The 20321-nt window shown below is 30.5% G+C and overlaps 1 protein-coding gene across 1 annotated transcript in view; it reads right to left on the bottom strand.

Annotated features, from left to right (window-relative positions):
• Positions 1-378: 378 nt before the first annotated feature.
• LOC143042169 (putative ATP-dependent RNA helicase DDX41) overlaps positions 379-20321 on the bottom strand; it is a 45312-nt gene continuing 25369 nt past the window's right edge. Inside the window, exons 10-15 of the mRNA XM_076214439.1 lie at positions 19192-19395; positions 17872-17968; positions 11726-11875; positions 11257-11328; positions 3748-3858; positions 379-1839 (exon numbers count right to left, since the gene is read on the bottom strand). Coding sequence (XP_076070554.1) covers positions 1703-1839; positions 3748-3858; positions 11257-11328; positions 11726-11875; positions 17872-17968; positions 19192-19395 — 771 coding nt within the window. The 3' untranslated portion in view covers positions 379-1702. The remainder of the gene's footprint in view (positions 1840-3747; positions 3859-11256; positions 11329-11725; positions 11876-17871; positions 17969-19191; positions 19396-20321) is intronic.

The following is a 20321-nucleotide window of genomic DNA, read 5'->3' as shown; positions in this document are numbered from 1 at the left end:
TTTACTTTTCTACATTGGTATATATATAGGGAGAGGGTTGAGATCTCACAAACATGTTTAACCCTGCCGCATTTGTGCGCCTGTCCCAAGTCAGGAGCCTCTGGCCTTTGTTAGTCTTGTTTTATTTTAATTTTAGTTTCTTGTGTACAATTTGGAAATTAGTATGGCGTTCATTATCACTGGACTATTATATATTTGTTTAGGGGCCAGCTGAAGGACGCCTCCGGGTGCGGGAATTTCTCGCTACATTGAAGACCTGTTGGTGACCCTCTGCTGTTGTTTTTTATTTGGTCGGGTTGTTGTCTCTTTGACACATTCCCCATTTCCATTTTCAATTTTGAATTCTTATATTTTTAAAAGATTTTTTTAATTGTTAAGTTGGTTTGATGCTTTTTATTCAATTACCACAAACAGATTCATACACCATGCATTACTTCTACAATTTTTAATAAAAAAAAATATATTCTTTACAAGTATGGTAATACAAATCCACATCATATTGTAACATAAATTTCTTAGTATATCAAATCATCAATAAAATGCAGGTCATTGACTGTTTAGGATCTAAATAATAATCATTTCACTACATTATTTTGTTTGAATTATCACAGGTAGAGATAAACCTTTTATGATATACCGGGTAGTATCAAGTCAGCACCATAAAGTTTTAATAGAATTTAATGCATTCATTACCCAAAAAGTATGGAAATATGGTGACATGATTTTGGCAACACAATGCTCTTTCAAAACTTACTGATTTTCTTTTGTTAGCAAATGTTATAAGTGGTACAGTAAAATTGTTTTTTTACTATATATGTTTTTTCAAATAAAAAAAAGAGTGCCATATATACTTTGACCTATAATGGTAAGTTTCTTTTACAAATTTTAACTTGGATGGAGAGTTGTCTCATTGGCATTCATACAAAATCTTGGTATATCTACCAACAGAATATTATAAAAACAGTTTTTAAAGATAATTTTATTGAGAACCCAGTTTATCATTGACAATTTTTTATACTGATAATTTGGCATTGCAATGACATTAAATGAAACCCTGTACCATTAAAGCTTTATCTGCAAACACCACAACAAGATTGGAGTTGTTGCAAATTATATATTTTTTTTAAATTTGATTTTAAAAAAATGTATTTAAATTAAATCCAACCTATATTTGTAGGTCATTTTATAAATTACAAGCTTAAAGTAACAGAATACAAAATTCAAGTATCTGGTCCTTTTTAAAGACCATCAAGGTATATCAAAATGGTTCCAACCTTAGGCAATTATATAAATTCCAACCCTGTTGCTATTTTCCAAAAAATTAATTGTCATATAATTAAAATGTATTGTAAGTTTTACTGAACTTTAAGTGTACAAGTATTATTAACTTATAAGATTTTTTAATTTAGAGTTGCTTGCTTTAACTCATCTTTAATCAGATTTCCATATTTACAAACTGATCATGCAATTTGTATCTTGTTGTTTCAATATTAATTTGTTTGCAAATAACTTATTGTAATTCTCTACTCCAAGCCATTGTACAATAGATATACTGAATGAATCCTTTTTAAACTTTGAACTTTACATCCCTGTTTTATATCAATGTAATAAGTATTTCAACAAATGCTGAATGACAAAAAAAGTTTCAAAATATCTGTATGAGTACAAATCTCCATTTTGATGTTTCTTCCAAAGTTCTTGCTCAGTAATCAGCACTTCCTGTTGCGAGGTAGTCACGACGACCAATACCCTGTGCCTGCTTGGTCTGTAAGGCCTCCAGTTTAGGACAGTCTGTAATACGATGACCAAGACCTCCACAGTATGAACAACCAACTTCACCTGAAATACAGTAATATATATATATATATAAATGTCAAAAATGTAAAAAAAATAAAATGGTGAAATTCCAAGCTACTGCTCACTGATGATACCCCTTCCAAAATACTTGACGGTAAACAGGAAGTTGTTGAGTGATGAATCTGAAAATATATCACACTGTATAGCTGACTTATATAAACCCTGCAACCAAATTTCAGAAATTCTTGTAATGTAGTTCCTGAGAAAAATGTGATGAAAATTTTTAACTTGGATGTCATGCGTAAAATTATGTAAGTGTTCGGTAAACAGGAAGTTGTTGAGTGATGAATCTGAAAATGCATTACACAGTATAGCTGACTTACAATGACTTAAATAAACCCTGAAACCAAATTTAAGAAATGCTTGTAATGTAGTTCATGAGAAAAATGGGATGAAAATTTTCAACCTGGATGTTGTTAAGTGATGAATCTGAAAACACATCACACGGTATAAATGACTTATATAATCCCTGAAACCAAATTTTAGAAATCCTTGAAACATAGTTCCTGAGAAAGAGGCAACAAAACTATTCATGGGACTGACGGACTGACTGACAGATTTTTTTTAAAGCGAGGTATAAAAAGTTTCTATTGAGGGAAATTTTTCAAAGCCTAAATGTCCTATGAAAACTCATTCTCCCGTCAGTTCAAGCATTCTTTACCACACAAATTAATATTTTGCATCAGAACAAACATTCAAAGTGTCTCATATAGAAAAAGTAAAAAGAGTACATGTGAAATAACAAACAAATAAGGGGAGACAAATCATGTTAATTTTTTGCAGACATCTTAGTTAGTAAATGTTCCTATGAATTTTAAGACAACCATAGATCAAGGCAATTTGTCTTCCGTGTATATCAAATGTTTTCTTTGTTTCAAATAAAATAGAATATCAAAGATAATTCGTTTCAAATTTTGAAATGAAATAAAACAACTGTTTAAAAATTTTAGTGGTTTAGATATTAAATCACAATTTATTTGGCTAATGTCCTCTGAAGATATTTTCATACTCCAGAAACTCTGAGAATTATTGGAAAATTTATCCTCATATAGGAAAGTTTCCTTAAATGATATATAGATATAGTAATGCCCAGTGACCCCCCTTTTTTTTAACCTAGTTATATTATTAAACGCTGTGCTTGTTGTATTCTTCTACTTGTCTTAATAAATATTATTATTTTTTTTTTTATAACATTGTGTCTTAATCATATTGAATCACTTGTAATCATTTGTATGTAATTAATGTTGATTGTTCTGCTCCTTGTGGGCGCTTTGATTAGCAATAAAATATATTTGAATTTGAATTTGAATTTATCTTAATTGATAATAAGAGATATGACATTTACTGTTCAGTGTGAGCCAAAGCTCCGACTTTGACCTATAATGGTTTACTTTTACAAATTGTGACTTGGATGGAGAGTTGTCTCATTGGCACTTATGCCACATTTTTTTATATCTATTTAAGGTAACAGGTACGTAAATGGGTCATCTAACTGATTTTAATAAAATTTTGCATGCAACTAGAGCATATGGAGCTGCATACTAATACTGGAAAAAAATATTAGTAACATTAAAAATGGAAATATTGCAAATTGAATATTCTGTAAAAAAAAAGAAGAGCAAATACATATGATGCACATAAATATCGCAATTAATTTGGAATATTTTGACTATAATTTGCTTTTTCTCAAAAAATTTGTTTAGCAAAATTCTCTTAAAAAAAGATGACTTCATTTCCAATATATTTTTGTGTTTTATTGATATATACATTATAAGGGTCACTGAATTCAATTTTGCTGTATAAATCATTTTAAACATTTCTTTTCATATATGCCTGTTATACAACATAGAATTTGCTCCTAAAATATAAATTCACAATTTAATACTTTACCTCCAATATCCAGAAATTTCTCATTTTCAGACTCCATATTTGCTAAGAATGGTGGGACTTTTTGTTTTGCTTCAATTAATAAATGTTTCAAGTCTAACAGAACTGACTCCTCTGGAAAAAAAAGTAAGTTTAAACCATTAAATACTCTGTTAAAATTCATACATAATTGCTAAACATTATCACATGGTAAATGAGATGATAGAGATTACAGTACAGACTATGACAAATCTAAGAACACAATACAATACTAAGATCACAACTAGAGGCTCTGAAGAGCCTGTGTCCATTCATTCATTCATATCTTTATTTCCTCTTTATAGAGATTACATGAATCATAGTATCATGAACAATAAATTAATACATTAATAATAGAAAATAAAATAGTAAAGTTATGAACAATGCGTAATATTTACATATAAATGAAAATGTTAATATATATTGCAAGCTGTAAATGAGTTTATGTTGCGAGCTGTCGATATTACATGTGCTAACACTATACTATATAGTTCAATTGGCGATTGTATTCGGATGCAGATTTTATTACATGGACGTAGCAAAGTCGCTTAAATGAATCCAAGTCGGAGTCACTGAGCGCAGTTGAAGGGTCTTTTCCTAGACAAATTATAAATAGCGATTCATCACTACATTCACTGAGTTCAACATAGAGATCAAGAGAAAAGTTTTCTATTATTACGTCTAGCCAAGTACTGTACATATTTGATGTGCACGTACAGACAAAGCATGCATGTACAAACACGTCAGTGAATAGACGGTCGCATATTTCACAGGATTTGGAATCGTGGTTTGGAGCGGTAGATACAAGTTTTCCGATAAACAGTGCAGTGCGCATTTCGAAGCTGTTCGTCGGGAATTTCCATACATGAGCCACAGATATTGATTTATGTATATATTTGAATCTCTTGAAGTCATTGTCCGAATTAATGCGAATTAACCAGTCATTATCATGTTTAGTTTCAACTGCATTTACAACAATACGTTTCCATTGTAGTTTTTCGGGAAAGTTGCCATCACTAATGTAGGTAATAAGAAATTCATACAGATTGTATTTACTTAAAATGTCCAATATGTCTGGAATGAATCCAATATGATTTCGTCCGTCTAACAGGCACGAAAAAAGTCTTTGTAGAAAAATTTGTTTTGCAAGACAAGAGTTTTTTGTTTTACAAAGTTTTCCAAAGAAATACAATTTACGTTTTTCGATATCACAGGTTATATTACGTAGCCCAACCATACTTTCACACATATCGGATCTTGTTGACGTCTTAAACTTTTGTACGTGCTTTACAACAAAATGCTGAAGTCTATTCAGTAATGTGACATCTTGCTTTTTCAGATCACACCAAACTTCACAACCATACAAAAAAGTAGGAATTACGACTGACTTGTACAGTTTCACTAGAACTAATGGATTTGTATTGTCGCTTCTAAAGTTTGAAATAGCAAAAAAAGTGTTTCTACCCTTCCTACAAGCTTTTGTCGTTCGTGCAAGCGTATTCAATTTTCCGTTTAGTTCAATGCCAAGATGAATATGGTTGTCTACAACAGGTACAGATTCTTGGTTTAGTTTCCAGTCATAGTCTGTTTTTATTGAAGATTTTGAAAATTGAATAACACATGATTTCTTTCCGTTGAACTGAAACCGCCATTTATTTGAATATCTTGTACATATATCAAGCATGTGTTGTAGACGCTTCGGTGTTGTAGCAATACATGTAATATCGTCAGCAAGTGAGGGTGCGCAACATTTTATACTATTGACACCAGTGACTCTATTACATCTTTCTAATTCATTAATTAATTCATCAATAAACACTAAGTATAAAAAACCAGACAATACCCCTCCTTGTCTAACACCTTCTTTGACTACAAAGCTATTTGATTTACATTGATTAACAATAACTGAACCTTGTGTTTTACTATACATATCATTAATTAGGGACCATGTTTTCCCTTTGACACCCAATTTGAATAATTTATACATAAGTGCTTTACGCCATACTGTATCAAAAGCCTTTCTACTGTCTAGAAACGCTACAAATACTTTGCTATTTAGTTCTATATTATGGTAAATTGTTTCAAGGAGACAAAACGACGCAGTCAGACAACCAAGACCTTTTTGAAATCCATGTTGAAGAGGATTCGGAAACGCCCCTGGTAATACGACAAATGTTTGTAGACGGATAAGTACTATCTTTTCAAAAAGCTTCAATACACACGATAATAAGCATACGGGTCGATAGCTGTCCGGGCTCATTTTTGGTTTATCCCCTCCTTTAAACAAGGGAACAACCAATCCTTTCTGCCAGTCATTAGGAACTTGCTGTTTTTCTATAACGATATTAAGAAAAAAGGAAAGACATTCCGCAACTTTTGGTCCACCATATATCAAGTGTTCGTTTTGTATCATGTCATTGCCACACGCTTTTCTGCGCTTTAGCTGTTTAATAGCAGAGCTTATATCATCACAAGAAATTATTCCACCAGGTAAGTATAGGTCTTCATCAGTTTTGCATACACGTTTGATTTCACGGTAAGCTTTATTAATTTCATTTAGAGTCGGGTCATCGAACGTTGACGTATCAGCTGGTGTATAGAGATCTTCGAAATAATTCGCAAATGCATTACAGATTGACTCCGGGGATGTATGAACAATGTTATTATGTTTTATTTGCTGACAAACTTTTGAATGTTTTGGTTTTTGGCGCTTAATTAGTTTCCAAAATAGTCTTATATCACATTCGGCAGCGTTATTAATGTCATCATACGTTTCTTCGATGTATCGTTCATTTTCAAGTTTCTGGATGTTTCTAAAATCTCGTTTGGCTCGTTTGTAATTAAAATACGACTCGTGTTGCATACCTCGGGGTCTTCCATCTTGCATCCATACCCTACGCATATTTCGTTCTTTAGTATGTGCTTTTTTTACGTCTGCATTCCAGTATGGTTTTGTGTACGGATTATACGTATTACACGGAATTGTCTCTTTTGCAGTATTTATTAGCGTATTCACAAGGTTATGATAAAACATATTAATGTCAATGTTATCATTCTGTGCCTTCCGTATTAGTTTATCTAAAGGAGCACACAATTTATCTTGGTAGTCTCTAATATTCTGTTCTGTGATCTTGTGCCAAGCTGGAAGTTTTGTAAAATTGTTTAAGTCAATATGCGGATTTTCGTCTAGTTCCACACAGGCGATAATTGGTAGGTGATCAGACGTCGAACTAAACGTTCCTTCTTCTAGGATTTCATACCGTCGTAATTGTCTGACTAACGTCTCGTCTATCAATACATAATCTAACATTGTATTTTTTAATGTAAATGTGAAATCTGGACCTTTTATTGGTGTTTTGCATGAATCGGTAAATGGATGAAAAATATAGTGTCTTTGTACAAAATTTTGCAGTTCTTTTGATTTTACCGTGTTTGTAAACTGTATGTTTTTGTTTATACAACTAGCATTGAAATCACCTGCAATAACTACTTTGCCGTAGTTAATGTAATATGTGTATAAATCATCAAGGGCGTTTAACTCTTGTCTATAATTATCGATCGAACCATCAGCAGGTAAGTATACCCCAAAAATAAAAATTGACCCAAAACTTTTGTTTTTTAGCTCAATACCAACAATTCTATCTGAATTAGTTTCTAATATTTCTTCTACTGAAAATTGTAAAGATGCTTTGTATAAAATAGAAATACCACCTTTACCATGAGTGCAATTATATAAATCATTTAACTTGTCAGTTTTTGAAATACTCTTGTATCTCATATCTATACTATTCATATATGACAATAAATTTGGTTTCAGCTTATGTTCACTTATTATAGCAATATCACAGTTTTTAGATTCTAGCAATTCTGCAAGACATAAGGTAGAGGACATTATCCCTCTGACATTCCATGCTAAAATATTAAGACTCATCAAAGCATTAATGAAAAAACATAAGTTAAATATTAACATCATATACATGTACAACATTTTAAGTGTTATATAGTCTTGTTCTGTTAGGCTTGTATCTTTTTATGCGTGTTCATTACACCTGTTTTGCCAGTCGTGATTGTTCAGCCACCTCCTACAGCGTACACCGGCAGGCCAGAATTCATCGGTCTCGATAATACTAGCGGATTCCTCTGTTACGTTTAATTTAGCTGATATACGTGAATAATTGTATTTGCCGTGAAATAGTTGTATGAACGTAGTATTGACACCTTTCACTTCAAGAAACTGTAAAATTCCAGATCGTGTTGATCTGTTATCTATTCCAGATAAATAGTATCTTGCGGATCGTTTCCTTGGTGTTACACCAACGAAAAAATTCTCATTTGAAGGTTTTATTTCTTCGGTATTACCTTGTACACGTACCGGAATTTTAAAGTTTAAATGATCCTTGTTTGAAACATTCGATGTTTCCGTTGCATGGTCTAGTTCGGGATTCGACACAAAATGTTCCGAATGGTTAACTGGCGATGATAAATGTTCACTTTCTTTTAAGGTTACTTCTTTACCGTTATTTTTTCCTGGGGTGGTCTGTACATTTAAATGTTCATTGATCTGAGACTTTTTCGTGTCCGCAGAGTGTAACGGCTTGCTGACATTTAACTCACCAGAGGTTCTTACGGGAGAAGTTATTGATGCATAAGACGGTTTAACAATTAATTTAAGTTCATTTAATGACTTCTGCATAACCGATTGTAATTTGTTATGTCTTTCTAGTTCAATATGCATGGTCTTTATATCTTGCTGAAAGTTATTCAGGTCAAAATCATCTAATGTTTTTGTCGACTGGGACAGCACTTTAAACTTGGCATCGTTTTGTGTTGATTTTCTTTCGTAGTCTCTTAGATGACTAACGAGTTGTTCATTTAAATCTAAATATTGCGTACGAAGTTTGCTGTTTTCAGTTTGTAAGATTTTAATAACTTTTTCATTTTTCTGGTCTGATTTTTCAAGGTCGGACACTCTTTCTAATAAAATATGAATATTTGCACGCATCTCGATAATTTCATTAGATACTACATCGGTGGTATGGTCAACCACACTTAATTTATTTTCATCTTTTCTAAAGACTTCATCGATTTGTGTTTTATCACCTTGTAGGAACATATGTATGATATAGCAATCTCTAGCATATTTAGACGTAGAAGTACTTTTCGTTGTAGATTTTCTGTTGAAAAGTTTCCCTGTGGGACACCCCTGTATAGATTTTGCTCTACCTGCTAGAGTACTTCGGTACCATGTTAGGCAATCGTCAGAGTTATTTGTCTTTTCAATAAGTTTTGATATGTATGTTTCTTTTGGTAGATCAGCAAGATCGTAGTCTAGTTTTGCAATAAATTCTTGTTGGGGAACATAGGCGGACTCTTGCGAGGGTTGGGTACATGAGAACTCGTCGTCTTCGTGGCCATTGTTTGTGACATTGTTTATCTTTTGTTGACTTGGGGTACCGACTTCGGTAAAAACACGAACAAAGTCTGAGTTTTGGGGCGAATACTCTCCAAATGTCTCATTTAGGGAACCATTACCAATAATACATTGATCTTGCTGAAGCACAGGAGCTGGATCCATGTTTAAATCACACAAATCACCATTTTTGTCTCTCTGAGAAATTACACCTCCACCACTATCGGTAGCCATTTTTTTCGTCCACTTTTTAAAAATAAATACCATACTAATGATTGTGGCCAAGTTTGGTTAAATTTGGCCCATACTTTTAGAAAAGAAGATTTTGTACAAATTAATAAAATGACTAAAAAGTTGTTCAATATTGAATATAAAGGACAATAACTCCTTAAGGGGTTCTCTGACAATTTTGGTCATGTTGACTTATTTGTAGACCTTACTTTGCTGAACATTAATGCTGTTTACAGTTTATCTCTATCTATAATAGTATTCAAGATAATAACCAAAAACTGCAAAATTTTCTTAAAATTACCAATTTTAGGGTAGTAACCCAACAACGGGTTGTAGGATTAATCTGAAAATTTGTGAGGGGATAGATCTTATTATGATGCACATTTAAATCTTGAAAGATTTGCCCTAAATGTCTTAGTTTCAAAGATATAAAGCAAAAACTGCATTTTACCACTATGTTCTAATTTTAGCCATGTCGGCCATTTTGTTTGGTAGGTGGGGTCATCGGACACATTTTTAAACTATATACCAAAATTATGATTGTGGCCAAGTTAGTTTAAATTTGGCCCAGTAGTTTCAGAGAAGAAGATTTTTGTACAAGTTACAAAAAATGACGAAAAAGTTGTTAAAATTGACTATAAAGGGCAATAACTCCTTAAGGGGTTCTCTGACAATTTTGGTCATGTGGAATTATTTGTAGGTCTTATTTTGCTGAACATTATTGCTGTTCACAGATAATCTCTATCTATAATAGTATTCAAGATAATAACCGAAAACTGCAAAATTTCCTTAAAATTACCAATTCAGGGGCAGCAACCCAACAACAGGTTGTCCGATTCGTCTGAAAATTTCAGGGTAGATAGATCTTGATCTGATTAACAATTTAACCCCCTCCCCCTTTGAGCTAAAAATAGGTAGTTATGAAGATACTACAATGCCATCAACTTGACATGGTTAAATAATATATGTATAGAAAACTGACAAAAACCTTTTTCAACTGACTTTTATAGTTCATTTTTTTGTTGTGCTTCACTGTCTCAGATTAGGGGAGGGTTGGCATGCCACAATCATGTTCATACACATTAAATCATTAAATTGAGAATGAAATGGGGAATGTGTCAAAGAGACAACAATCCGACCAAAGAGCAGAAAACAGCCACTAATGGGTCATCAACAATGCGAGAAAATCCCGCACCCGGAGGGGTGCTTTGGTTGGCCCCTAACAAAAATGTGTACTAGTTCCATGATAATAGATGTCATACTAAACTCAGAAACATATCAATGAACTAAAATTAAAAATCGTACAAGACATATACATGTATATATGCCTGTCCAAAGTCAGGAGCCTGTAATACAGTGGTGTCATGGTGTTGCTGTATATTATTTTTGTTTTTCTTTTATTTCTTATTTTTACATTAACAAAAGTTGAAAAATTGTGTTTATTCTGAACAGTATGTGTAATAATCATTTGCGCTTACCTAGCTGTAAAGAGGGAAATTTTTTAACAAATAAGAATCCTTACTTGAGGGGGGTTCTTTGTTTTATTTAAATTTTAGAATATTTTTACCAATTCATTACCTATTTTTTTGTCCATTATTCTCTATTCCTTGCCCCCCCCATTATTTTCTAGTCTTCATTTTTCATTTTTTTTTGCTTATTTTTTTCTATTCTTGACTTTTCTGATCTATATTCTGCACTTTTCCCCCATCATGTTCTATTCTCTAAACACCATCATCTAGACCCTCAGTACAGGCTTGTTGAAATCTATAAAAGTTATGACAACATCTCTAAGTTTCTACAACCTTGTGGGTGACCCTTGTAGGGAGGAAGGTGGTAGTGGTACAATAACTTACCAACAGCTTTATTAATAAATGTCGTTGCTATTCCTGTATTACCACATCTTCCCGTTCTTCCTATTCTGTGAACTATAAATCAAAAAATCAATATTAGTTCTTTATGTCATCCAAATACAAATTTGAAAATACAGTAAAACCTGACTAAACCAAACCCTTTCGGGACTTGAGATTTTGTTCGGTTTTGGCAGGTATTCGGTTTCATCAGGTTCACAATGCATAAAATGTGATATGATTGGTCTTCAGAACAAGTTAGGATAAGACAGGTTTCCGGTTTGTACAGGGTTCGGTTTAATCAGGTTTTACTGTAATAATCAATGACATTGAAAAGAAGAAGTATTTACTCTCTTTTCAATGTAAACATTAAGAGAGAACTAAAATGCCTTTAAAAACAGAAATAACAGACGTTAAAAAAACACAATTAAAAATTGGATTTCTAAAAATAAAGAAAAACACTTTAATAAATTACCATAATTTTCTATATCCTCTGGCATATCATAATTAATAACATGTTGAATCTCTGGGAAATCCAATCCTTTAGAAGCTACATCTGTGGCTACAAGTACATCCTTCTCAAACTTCTTAAACTGTTCTACAGATCTTGATCTTTCTTCTTGGTCTGAAAAGAAGATTATTTTAGTTAATTATCTGATTTTAAAGCAGATACTGACCAGACAGGCGCATATATGGATCTATATAGAAATAAAATTCCTACGATTAACTAAGAAAGTAAAGAACCTTTGACATTGAGGAAATGATATATTACAGAAAGGTCTGCCTCCAAAAAATATAACTCAATGACCATTTATCTACTGCACATGAAAAATGTCCACACTTTGCTAATCATCAATATACATCACATGATAAGTCACATGATAAGTATAAAAATAAATCTGAGATTTTTCAAATACAAAACATTAGTCACTGTACTTTGTCTTTTTATATTTTCGCTGTGCATGTACTGATTCTCTGTCATGGATGGACACCACATATCCTTTGTTTTTCTATTAATTAATAAATATAGATAATCAAGTTTTATAATTAAGTTATTGTAAAACATCTACCTTAAATCACAATACAAACAGTTTTTGTATAGTATGGCAAGCCGTTACATGAGATATCTTATAAATTATATAAGATATCTTACATAAAATTGTTTATAAGATATCTCATATACTTTATAAGATATCTTATAAACTTTAGAAGATATCTTATAAACTTTAGAAGATATCTTATAAACTTTAGGAGATATCCAGTGTTTTCCATTCGGCATTTAAGCCGGGTGTGCCGACCACCTTCTTTTGAAAGCCGACCACCTTTCGATTTTAGGAGGTGGTCGGCTTTTTTTTCAAAATCCGGCTTTTTTTCGGTTCTGTACCGTTAAAATTTGAATACTAATCCCGCCTTGTTTTCATTGACAAAGATGGCGTCCAATCGTCAAATTTCAATGTTTTCATTAATCAATCGGGGGAAAAGAAAGGAAGATGACGATGATGATAAAGAAAATACTAGACCAAATAAGTTAAAGAAAATTGATAGTAATGTTGAAGTTGTGGAAATTGAACAAAAATCAACCAAACAACGGAAAAGACACGCAAGTGAAGACAAATATGAGCAAGACTTCAAATGACTTATAGTCACAGAGGAAGGATACTACTGTTCTATGTGCCAAAAATACGGCACAAAAGCAAGAAACAGAACAGAAACCTGGATCGAAAATTGTAAATGAAAGAAGAGATAAAAGAGATAAATTTTTGAAAAAAAAAATCAAAGAATATTTGACAATTAATATGACTACTTTTATTTATGTTTGTTCAACTCCATAAAATGTGAATATTATACTAATCTTTATTTCTGTGACCGCCACGTGCACCCACAGTAAATTAAAAAAGGTTGGACATTTTAAAAAAAAAACACCCGGTTGCAAGTTATTTTTTTAAAACACCCACCTTACCTTAGTGAAAAAAGGAAAACACTGATATCTTATATAACATTAAAGATATCTTATATAAAATATAAGATATCTCATGAAAATGAAATTATATAAGATATCTTATATATTATAGGAGATATCTTATATATGATATGAGATATCTTATATATGATATGAGATTATCTTATATATTATAGGAGATATCTTATTTAGTTCATAAGATATCTCATCAAGTTTATAAGATATCTCCTAAAGTTTATAAGATATCTTATATAGTTTATAAGATATCTTATATAGTTTAAAAGATATCTTATATAGTTTATCAGATATCTTATATAATTGTCTCTATAAGATATCTCATGAACTATATAAGATATCTTATAAACTATATGAGATATCTTATAAACTCTTATAAACTATATAAGATATCTTATAAACTATATAAGATATCTTATAAACTATATAAGATATCTTATAAACTATATAAGATATCTTATATCAAAATTAATTATGAGATATCTCATATACTTTATAAGATATCTTATAAACTATATGAGATATCTTATAAATTATATAAGATATCTTATAAATTATATAAGATATCTTATATAAAAATTGTTTATAAGATATCTCATATACTTTATAAGATATCTTATAAACTTTAGAAGATATCTTATAAACTTTAGGAGATATCTTATATAACATTAAAGATATCTTATATAAAATATAAGATATCTCATGAAAATTTAATTATATAAGATATCTTATATATTATAGGAGATATCTTATATATGATATGAGATATCTTATATATTATAGGAGAAATCTTATAATCACAATACAAACAGGTTTTGTATAGTATGGCAAGCCGTTACATGAGATATCTTATAAATTATATAAGATATCTTACATAAAATTGTTTATAAGATATCTCATATACTTTATAAGATATCTTATAAACTTTAGAAGATATCTTATAAACTTTAGAAGATATCTTATAAACTTTAGAAGATATCTTATAAACTTTAGGAGATATCCAGTGTTTTCCATTCGGCATTTAAGCCGGGTGTGCCGACCACCTTCTTTTGAAAGCCGACCACCTTTCGATTTTAGGAGGTGGTCGGCTTTTTTTTCAAAATCCGGCTTTTTTTCGGTTCTGTACCGTTAAAATTTGAATACTAATCCCGCCTTGTTTTCATTGACAAAGATGGCGTCCAATCGTCAAATTTCAATGTTTTCATTAATCAATCGGGGGAAAGAAAGGAAGATGACGATGATGATAAAGAAAATACTAGACCAAATAAGTTAAAGAAAATTGATAGTAATGTTGAAGTTGTGGAAATTGAACAAAAATCAACCAAACAACGGAAAAGACACGCAAGTGAAGACAAATATGAGCAAGACTTCAAATGACTTATAGTCACAGAGGAAGGATACTACTGTTCTATGTGCCAAAAATACGGCACAAAAGCAAGAAACAGAACAGAAACCTGGATCGAAAATTGTAAATGAAAGAAGAGATAAAAGAGATAAATTTTTGAAAAAAAAAATCAAAGAATATTTGACAATTAATATGACTACTTTTATTTATGTTTGTTCAACTCCATAAAATGTGAATATTATACTAATCTTTATTTCTGTGACCGCCACGTGCACCCACAGTAAATTAAAAAAGGTTGGACATTTTAAAAAAAAAACCCGGTTGCAAGTTATTTTTTTAAAACACCCACCTTACCTTAGTGAAAAAAGGAAAACACTGATATCTTATATAACATTAAAGATATCTTATATAAAATATAAGATATCTCATGAAAATGAAATTATATAAGATATCTTATATATTATAGGAGATATCTTATATATGATATGAGATATCTTATATATGATATGAGATTATCTTATATATTATAGGAGATATCTTATTTAGTTCATAAGATATCTCATCAAGTTTATAAGATATCTCCTAAAGTTTATAAGATATCTTATATAGTTTATAAGATATCTTATATAGTTTATAAGATATCTTATATAGTTTAAAAGATATCTTATATAGTTTATCAGATATCTTATATAATTGTCTCTATAAGATATCTCATGAACTATATAAGATATCTTATAAACTATATGAGATATCTTATAAACTCTTGTAAACTATATAAGATATCTTATAGACTATATAAGATATCTTATATCAAAATTAATTATGAGATATCTCATATACTTTATAAGATATCTTATAAACTATATGAGATATCTTATAAATTATATAAGATATCTTATAAATTATATAAGATATCTTATAAATTATATAAGATATCTTATAAATTATATAAGATATCTTATATACAAATTGTTTATAAGATATCTCATATACTTTATAAGATATCTCATATACTTTATAAGATATCTTATAAACTTTAGAAGATATCTTATAAACTTTAGGAGATATCTTATATAACATTAAAGATATCTTATATAAAATATAAGATATCTCATGAAAATTTAATTATATAAGATATCTTATATATTATAGGAGATATCTTATATATGATATGAGATATCTTATATATGATATGAGATATCTTATATATTATAGGAGAAATCTTATTTAGTGCATAAGATATCTCATATATTTTATAAGATATCTCCTAAAGTTTATAAGATATCTTATATAGTTTAAAAGATATCTTATATAGTTTATCAGATATCTTATATAATTGTCTTTATAAGATATCTCATAAACTATATAAGATATCTTATAAACTACCATATATGAGATATCTTATAAACTATATAAGATATCTTATAAACTATATAAGATATCTTATAAACTATATAAGATATCTTATGGACTATATAAGATATCTTATATAAAAATTGTTTATGAGATATCTCATATACTTTATAAGATATCTTATAAACTTTAGAAGATGTCTTATAAAGTATATAAGATATCATATAAACTTTATGAGATATCTTATCTAACATTAAAGATATCTTATATAACATTAAAGATATCTCATATAACATTAAAGATATCTTATATAATATATGAGATATCTTATAAAAATGAAATTATATAAGATATCTTATATATTAAAGAGATATCTTATATATTATATAAGATATCTGATATATTATATAAGATATCTGATATATTATATAAGATATCTTATATATTATAGGAGATATCTTGAAATTGGAATAAATAGTAAAACGGCTTGCCATAAAATAGGATCTATCTAACTGGTATGTGCAGTGGATATTTCATAAAATCTACATGCTCAAAACTGAAAATCTGTTTATTATTTTGGTTTTTAAGTGTTTTCATTATAAAAAAAAAACATACTGTTGATTCATATTTTCTTGGAATACATGTATCAATTTTTGTTCAGAACCACAAATTAAGTGTTGAATAATGTACAAATCACCTAAAGCTTTTAATGCACAATTTAACCACATAATCAAGATTTCAGGAAATACACTTTTTTATCAATCCACAAAAATTGATTCCAACAAAAATAAATCAATCCACAAAAGTTGTTTAAGCTTGTAGTTTTACATGTAATTTATTTATGTCTCTTACCATTTTAACATTACATAACTTTAAAAGTCCCTATATTAATGCTTATATATAAATTCACAACTGGTTTTTTTTATGGTGGAGGATACTGTTCATTCATATTTTACAGAGGATTTATTGTGTGTTTTAATGTACAGATACTGTTAACATAAATCGGTCTTATCCGAGTGCTCCTAAACAGGAGGGAATTACGAAAGAAGAAGTGACAATATCAAATCAAAGCATCAAGGGAAAATCTATAACGACTGTACACACAAAATTAAACACCAGCATTTAAATATCACTATTAAATGCCTAAATATAAAAAGGAAGATGTGGTATGATTGCCTATGAGACAACTCTCCACAAGAGACCAAATGACACAGAAATTAACAACTATAGGTCACCGCACGGCCTTCAACAATGAGCAAAGCCCATACCGCATAGTCAGCTATAAAAGGCCCCGAAATGACAAATGTAAAACAATTCAAACGAGAAAACTAACGGCCTAATTTATGTACAAAAAATGAACGAAAAACAAATATGTAACACATCAACAAACAACAACCATTGAATTACAGGCTCCTGACTTGGGACAGGCACATACATACAGAATGAGGCGGGTTAAACATGTTAGCGGGATCCCAACCCTCCCCTTAACCTGGGACAGTGGTGTAACAGTTCAACATAAGAACAAACTATAAAAATCAGTTGAAAAAGGCTTAAATCATCAGATGGATAAATATAAAAAAGAAGATGTGGTATGATTGCCAATGAGACAACTATCCACAAAAGACCAAAATGACACAGACATTAACAACTATAGGTCACCGTACGGCCTTCAAAAATGAGTAAAGCCCATACCGCATAGTCAGCTATAATGGGCCCCGATAAGACAATGTAAAACAATTCAAACGAGAAAGCATGTTTCTAAAAAGAAATCCTACGAAAGACATCATAAACAAGGTAAATTTATTCTATGCTTTTCTGAAGCCAGCCTTCAGTGCGGGATTTTCCCTGTGTTGATGACACATTGGTGGCCTTGGGCTGTTTTTTCTATGGTCTGGTTGTTGTCTCTTTGACACATTCCCCATTTCCATTCTCAATTTTATTTTTTTACCTTTTCCACCATGTATAGCTACAGCTTCTACTCCTTTCAATAACAGATACTCATGAATGGCGTCTACATCTTGTTTTCGTTCAGCAAACACCAACACCTACAAGACATGGAATTCATCTTTGATTCTAATTAAAATAGTGCACACCCTAAAATGTCTTGCCTGGTTAAGGATCATGGTTAAATTTTAAGTTGAAAGTCTTTATGATTGTAAAGGGTTTTGATACAGGTTATCACACGAACTTTACATCAAGGGTCCAGAAACAGTCATGTTGCCAGACATGACTGATTAGGAAATACAAGACTGAAATGGTATTTGAGATTTTGGTCGAGAAAAAAATCAATGACAGAAGAAAATTTGGTCACCTAAATTTCATTGAAATTCAGACTTTAAATTACTTTTTAGATAATAAAACTGCCACTCTGTATTGTATGATAATCCAAAGTGCCTTCCAACTTACTTTTTTAATGTCCCAGGGAGCTATTGCCTAATGATATCTTCATTACTTTTACCTGTGTTCACACCAAGGAGAATGATTCACGTAAAAGTGAGTGAATGTATTGATCAATTCAGATGAGTATCTCTATTAATTACTTATTTTTCAGCAATGGCTATTAACAAGACAATTCCAAAATGAAAATTAAATTTTCACAAGTCAAACATGTGCTTTTTTTACTTACAAGTTTGTCCAAGTTTCCCCCTTTTTAAAAAAAACACATTCTCCATTAGATGCTTAATGGTAAAATATGATATATAATCAAAATGAGGATGTTAATTTGATGTATTCCTTTTTGTGCTACTTCGTTACATTTGTTGTTTTTATAGTGATTAAGATGATAACACAATGTTGACTGCTGTACCCTATTTTTGACATTTTTAACTATTGTGTCTGTTTGTTTTGTTCACGCATTGGTGACAATATAATGTAATTTGATGGGACTGTCATACAAGTGAGAGGTTTAGCTAGCTATAAAACCAGGTTCAATCCACCATTTTCTACATTTGAAAATGCCTGTACCAAGTCAGGAATATGACAGTTCTTGTCCATTCGTTTTTGATGCGTTTTGTTATTTGATTTTGCCATGTGATTACGGACTTTCCGAATTGATTTTCCTCTGAGTTCAGTATTTTTGTGATTTTACTTTTTTTTTTTATATGTCAGCTTAATGAGTGAAACTATTATCAGTCATTTCAAAACACTTTTAGAAATTATAAATTTATAAATACATTGTATGATAATTTCCTGTCAGTTGATAATCAAATCAACCTGATATTGTAAAATCATGATTCATTTGCAAATCTTTTAATTTTCTTATACTCACAGGTGGGGATGTTTTCTGTAGACATTCCAGGATATAGCAGATTTTGGCTTCCTGTTTGACATATTCTACTTCCTGAATGATATTCTGACTAGCAGCACCAGCTCTTCCTACATTAACTGTCACAGGTTTTACAAGAGCACTCCTAGCAAAGTTCTGGATCTTCTTAGGCATAGTAGCTGAGAACAGCAAGGTCTGCCTTTGTCCCTGTTGAGGATAATGTTACATTTTATTAAAGATGGAAATAGTAGATAGAAATTAATGAAACAGCCATACCTACTTTTTCTATATTGAAAATTGTATGGTACTTCAGATTCATAAAATTTCTATTTAGGTTATTCTATATACCGGTAAAAAAAATATTTTTTTTTTAATGTGGCTTGATTAAGAAAAAAATTTGTGTCACTGATGTCTATTCATATTTCTGTTTCAATGTACTTTTTTGTGATATAAATAACTAATCCTCATCATATATGCTGATTGAAAAGTTTATCTCTTTTTTTGCCATTTTTCTTATAAGGAATCCCAATGGTAACTTTGGAAAGTAATTCTAATATGACGTGCTTCTTTCATTTTGTGAAAAAACCCATGCTCTAAATCCAATAAAATTTGTTTGCACATGCGTATATTGATTACTGCAGAATAATGAATTTTATCAAATTTGCATGCATATACTATATTTCATTAACTTAAAAAACTTCAAAACTCTTAAATGATGCACATGTTATTACTTATTCATTTATTATGGCTGTCATGTGTTGCAATTCGAAATTGACATATTTGACCTAGATACGACAACCGTTCATGCTTGCTGTTCAGATTCCTCCCTCTGAAAAATCACATTGCCAGTCGTTTACTTGTTTACAAACAAAAAAGGGAGGTTCATGAGCCTACACAAGCGCTTTTCACAATTGTCCTAATCAGAATCGAAATAAATGATGCAAGCTTTATACTTTATTGTAGTTTTAACATGGGTATGCATTATATTTGTGTTATTTTAGCCCTCACTATCGCTCAGGCAAAAATAATAATGAATATAATGCCTACCAATGTTAAAACTACAATAAAGTATAGCTTGCATCAATTATTTTTTAATTCATCTGTCAATTCCTTCTTTTTAATTTGTCACAGTC

Source organism: Mytilus galloprovincialis, chromosome 8, assembly GCF_965363235.1.
Source record: "Mytilus galloprovincialis chromosome 8, xbMytGall1.hap1.1, whole genome shotgun sequence".
NCBI lineage: Eukaryota > Metazoa > Mollusca > Bivalvia > Mytilida > Mytilidae > Mytilus > Mytilus galloprovincialis.
The sequence above is the reverse complement of the archived record's forward strand: the minus strand, read 5'-3'. Positions and strand labels throughout refer to the sequence as shown.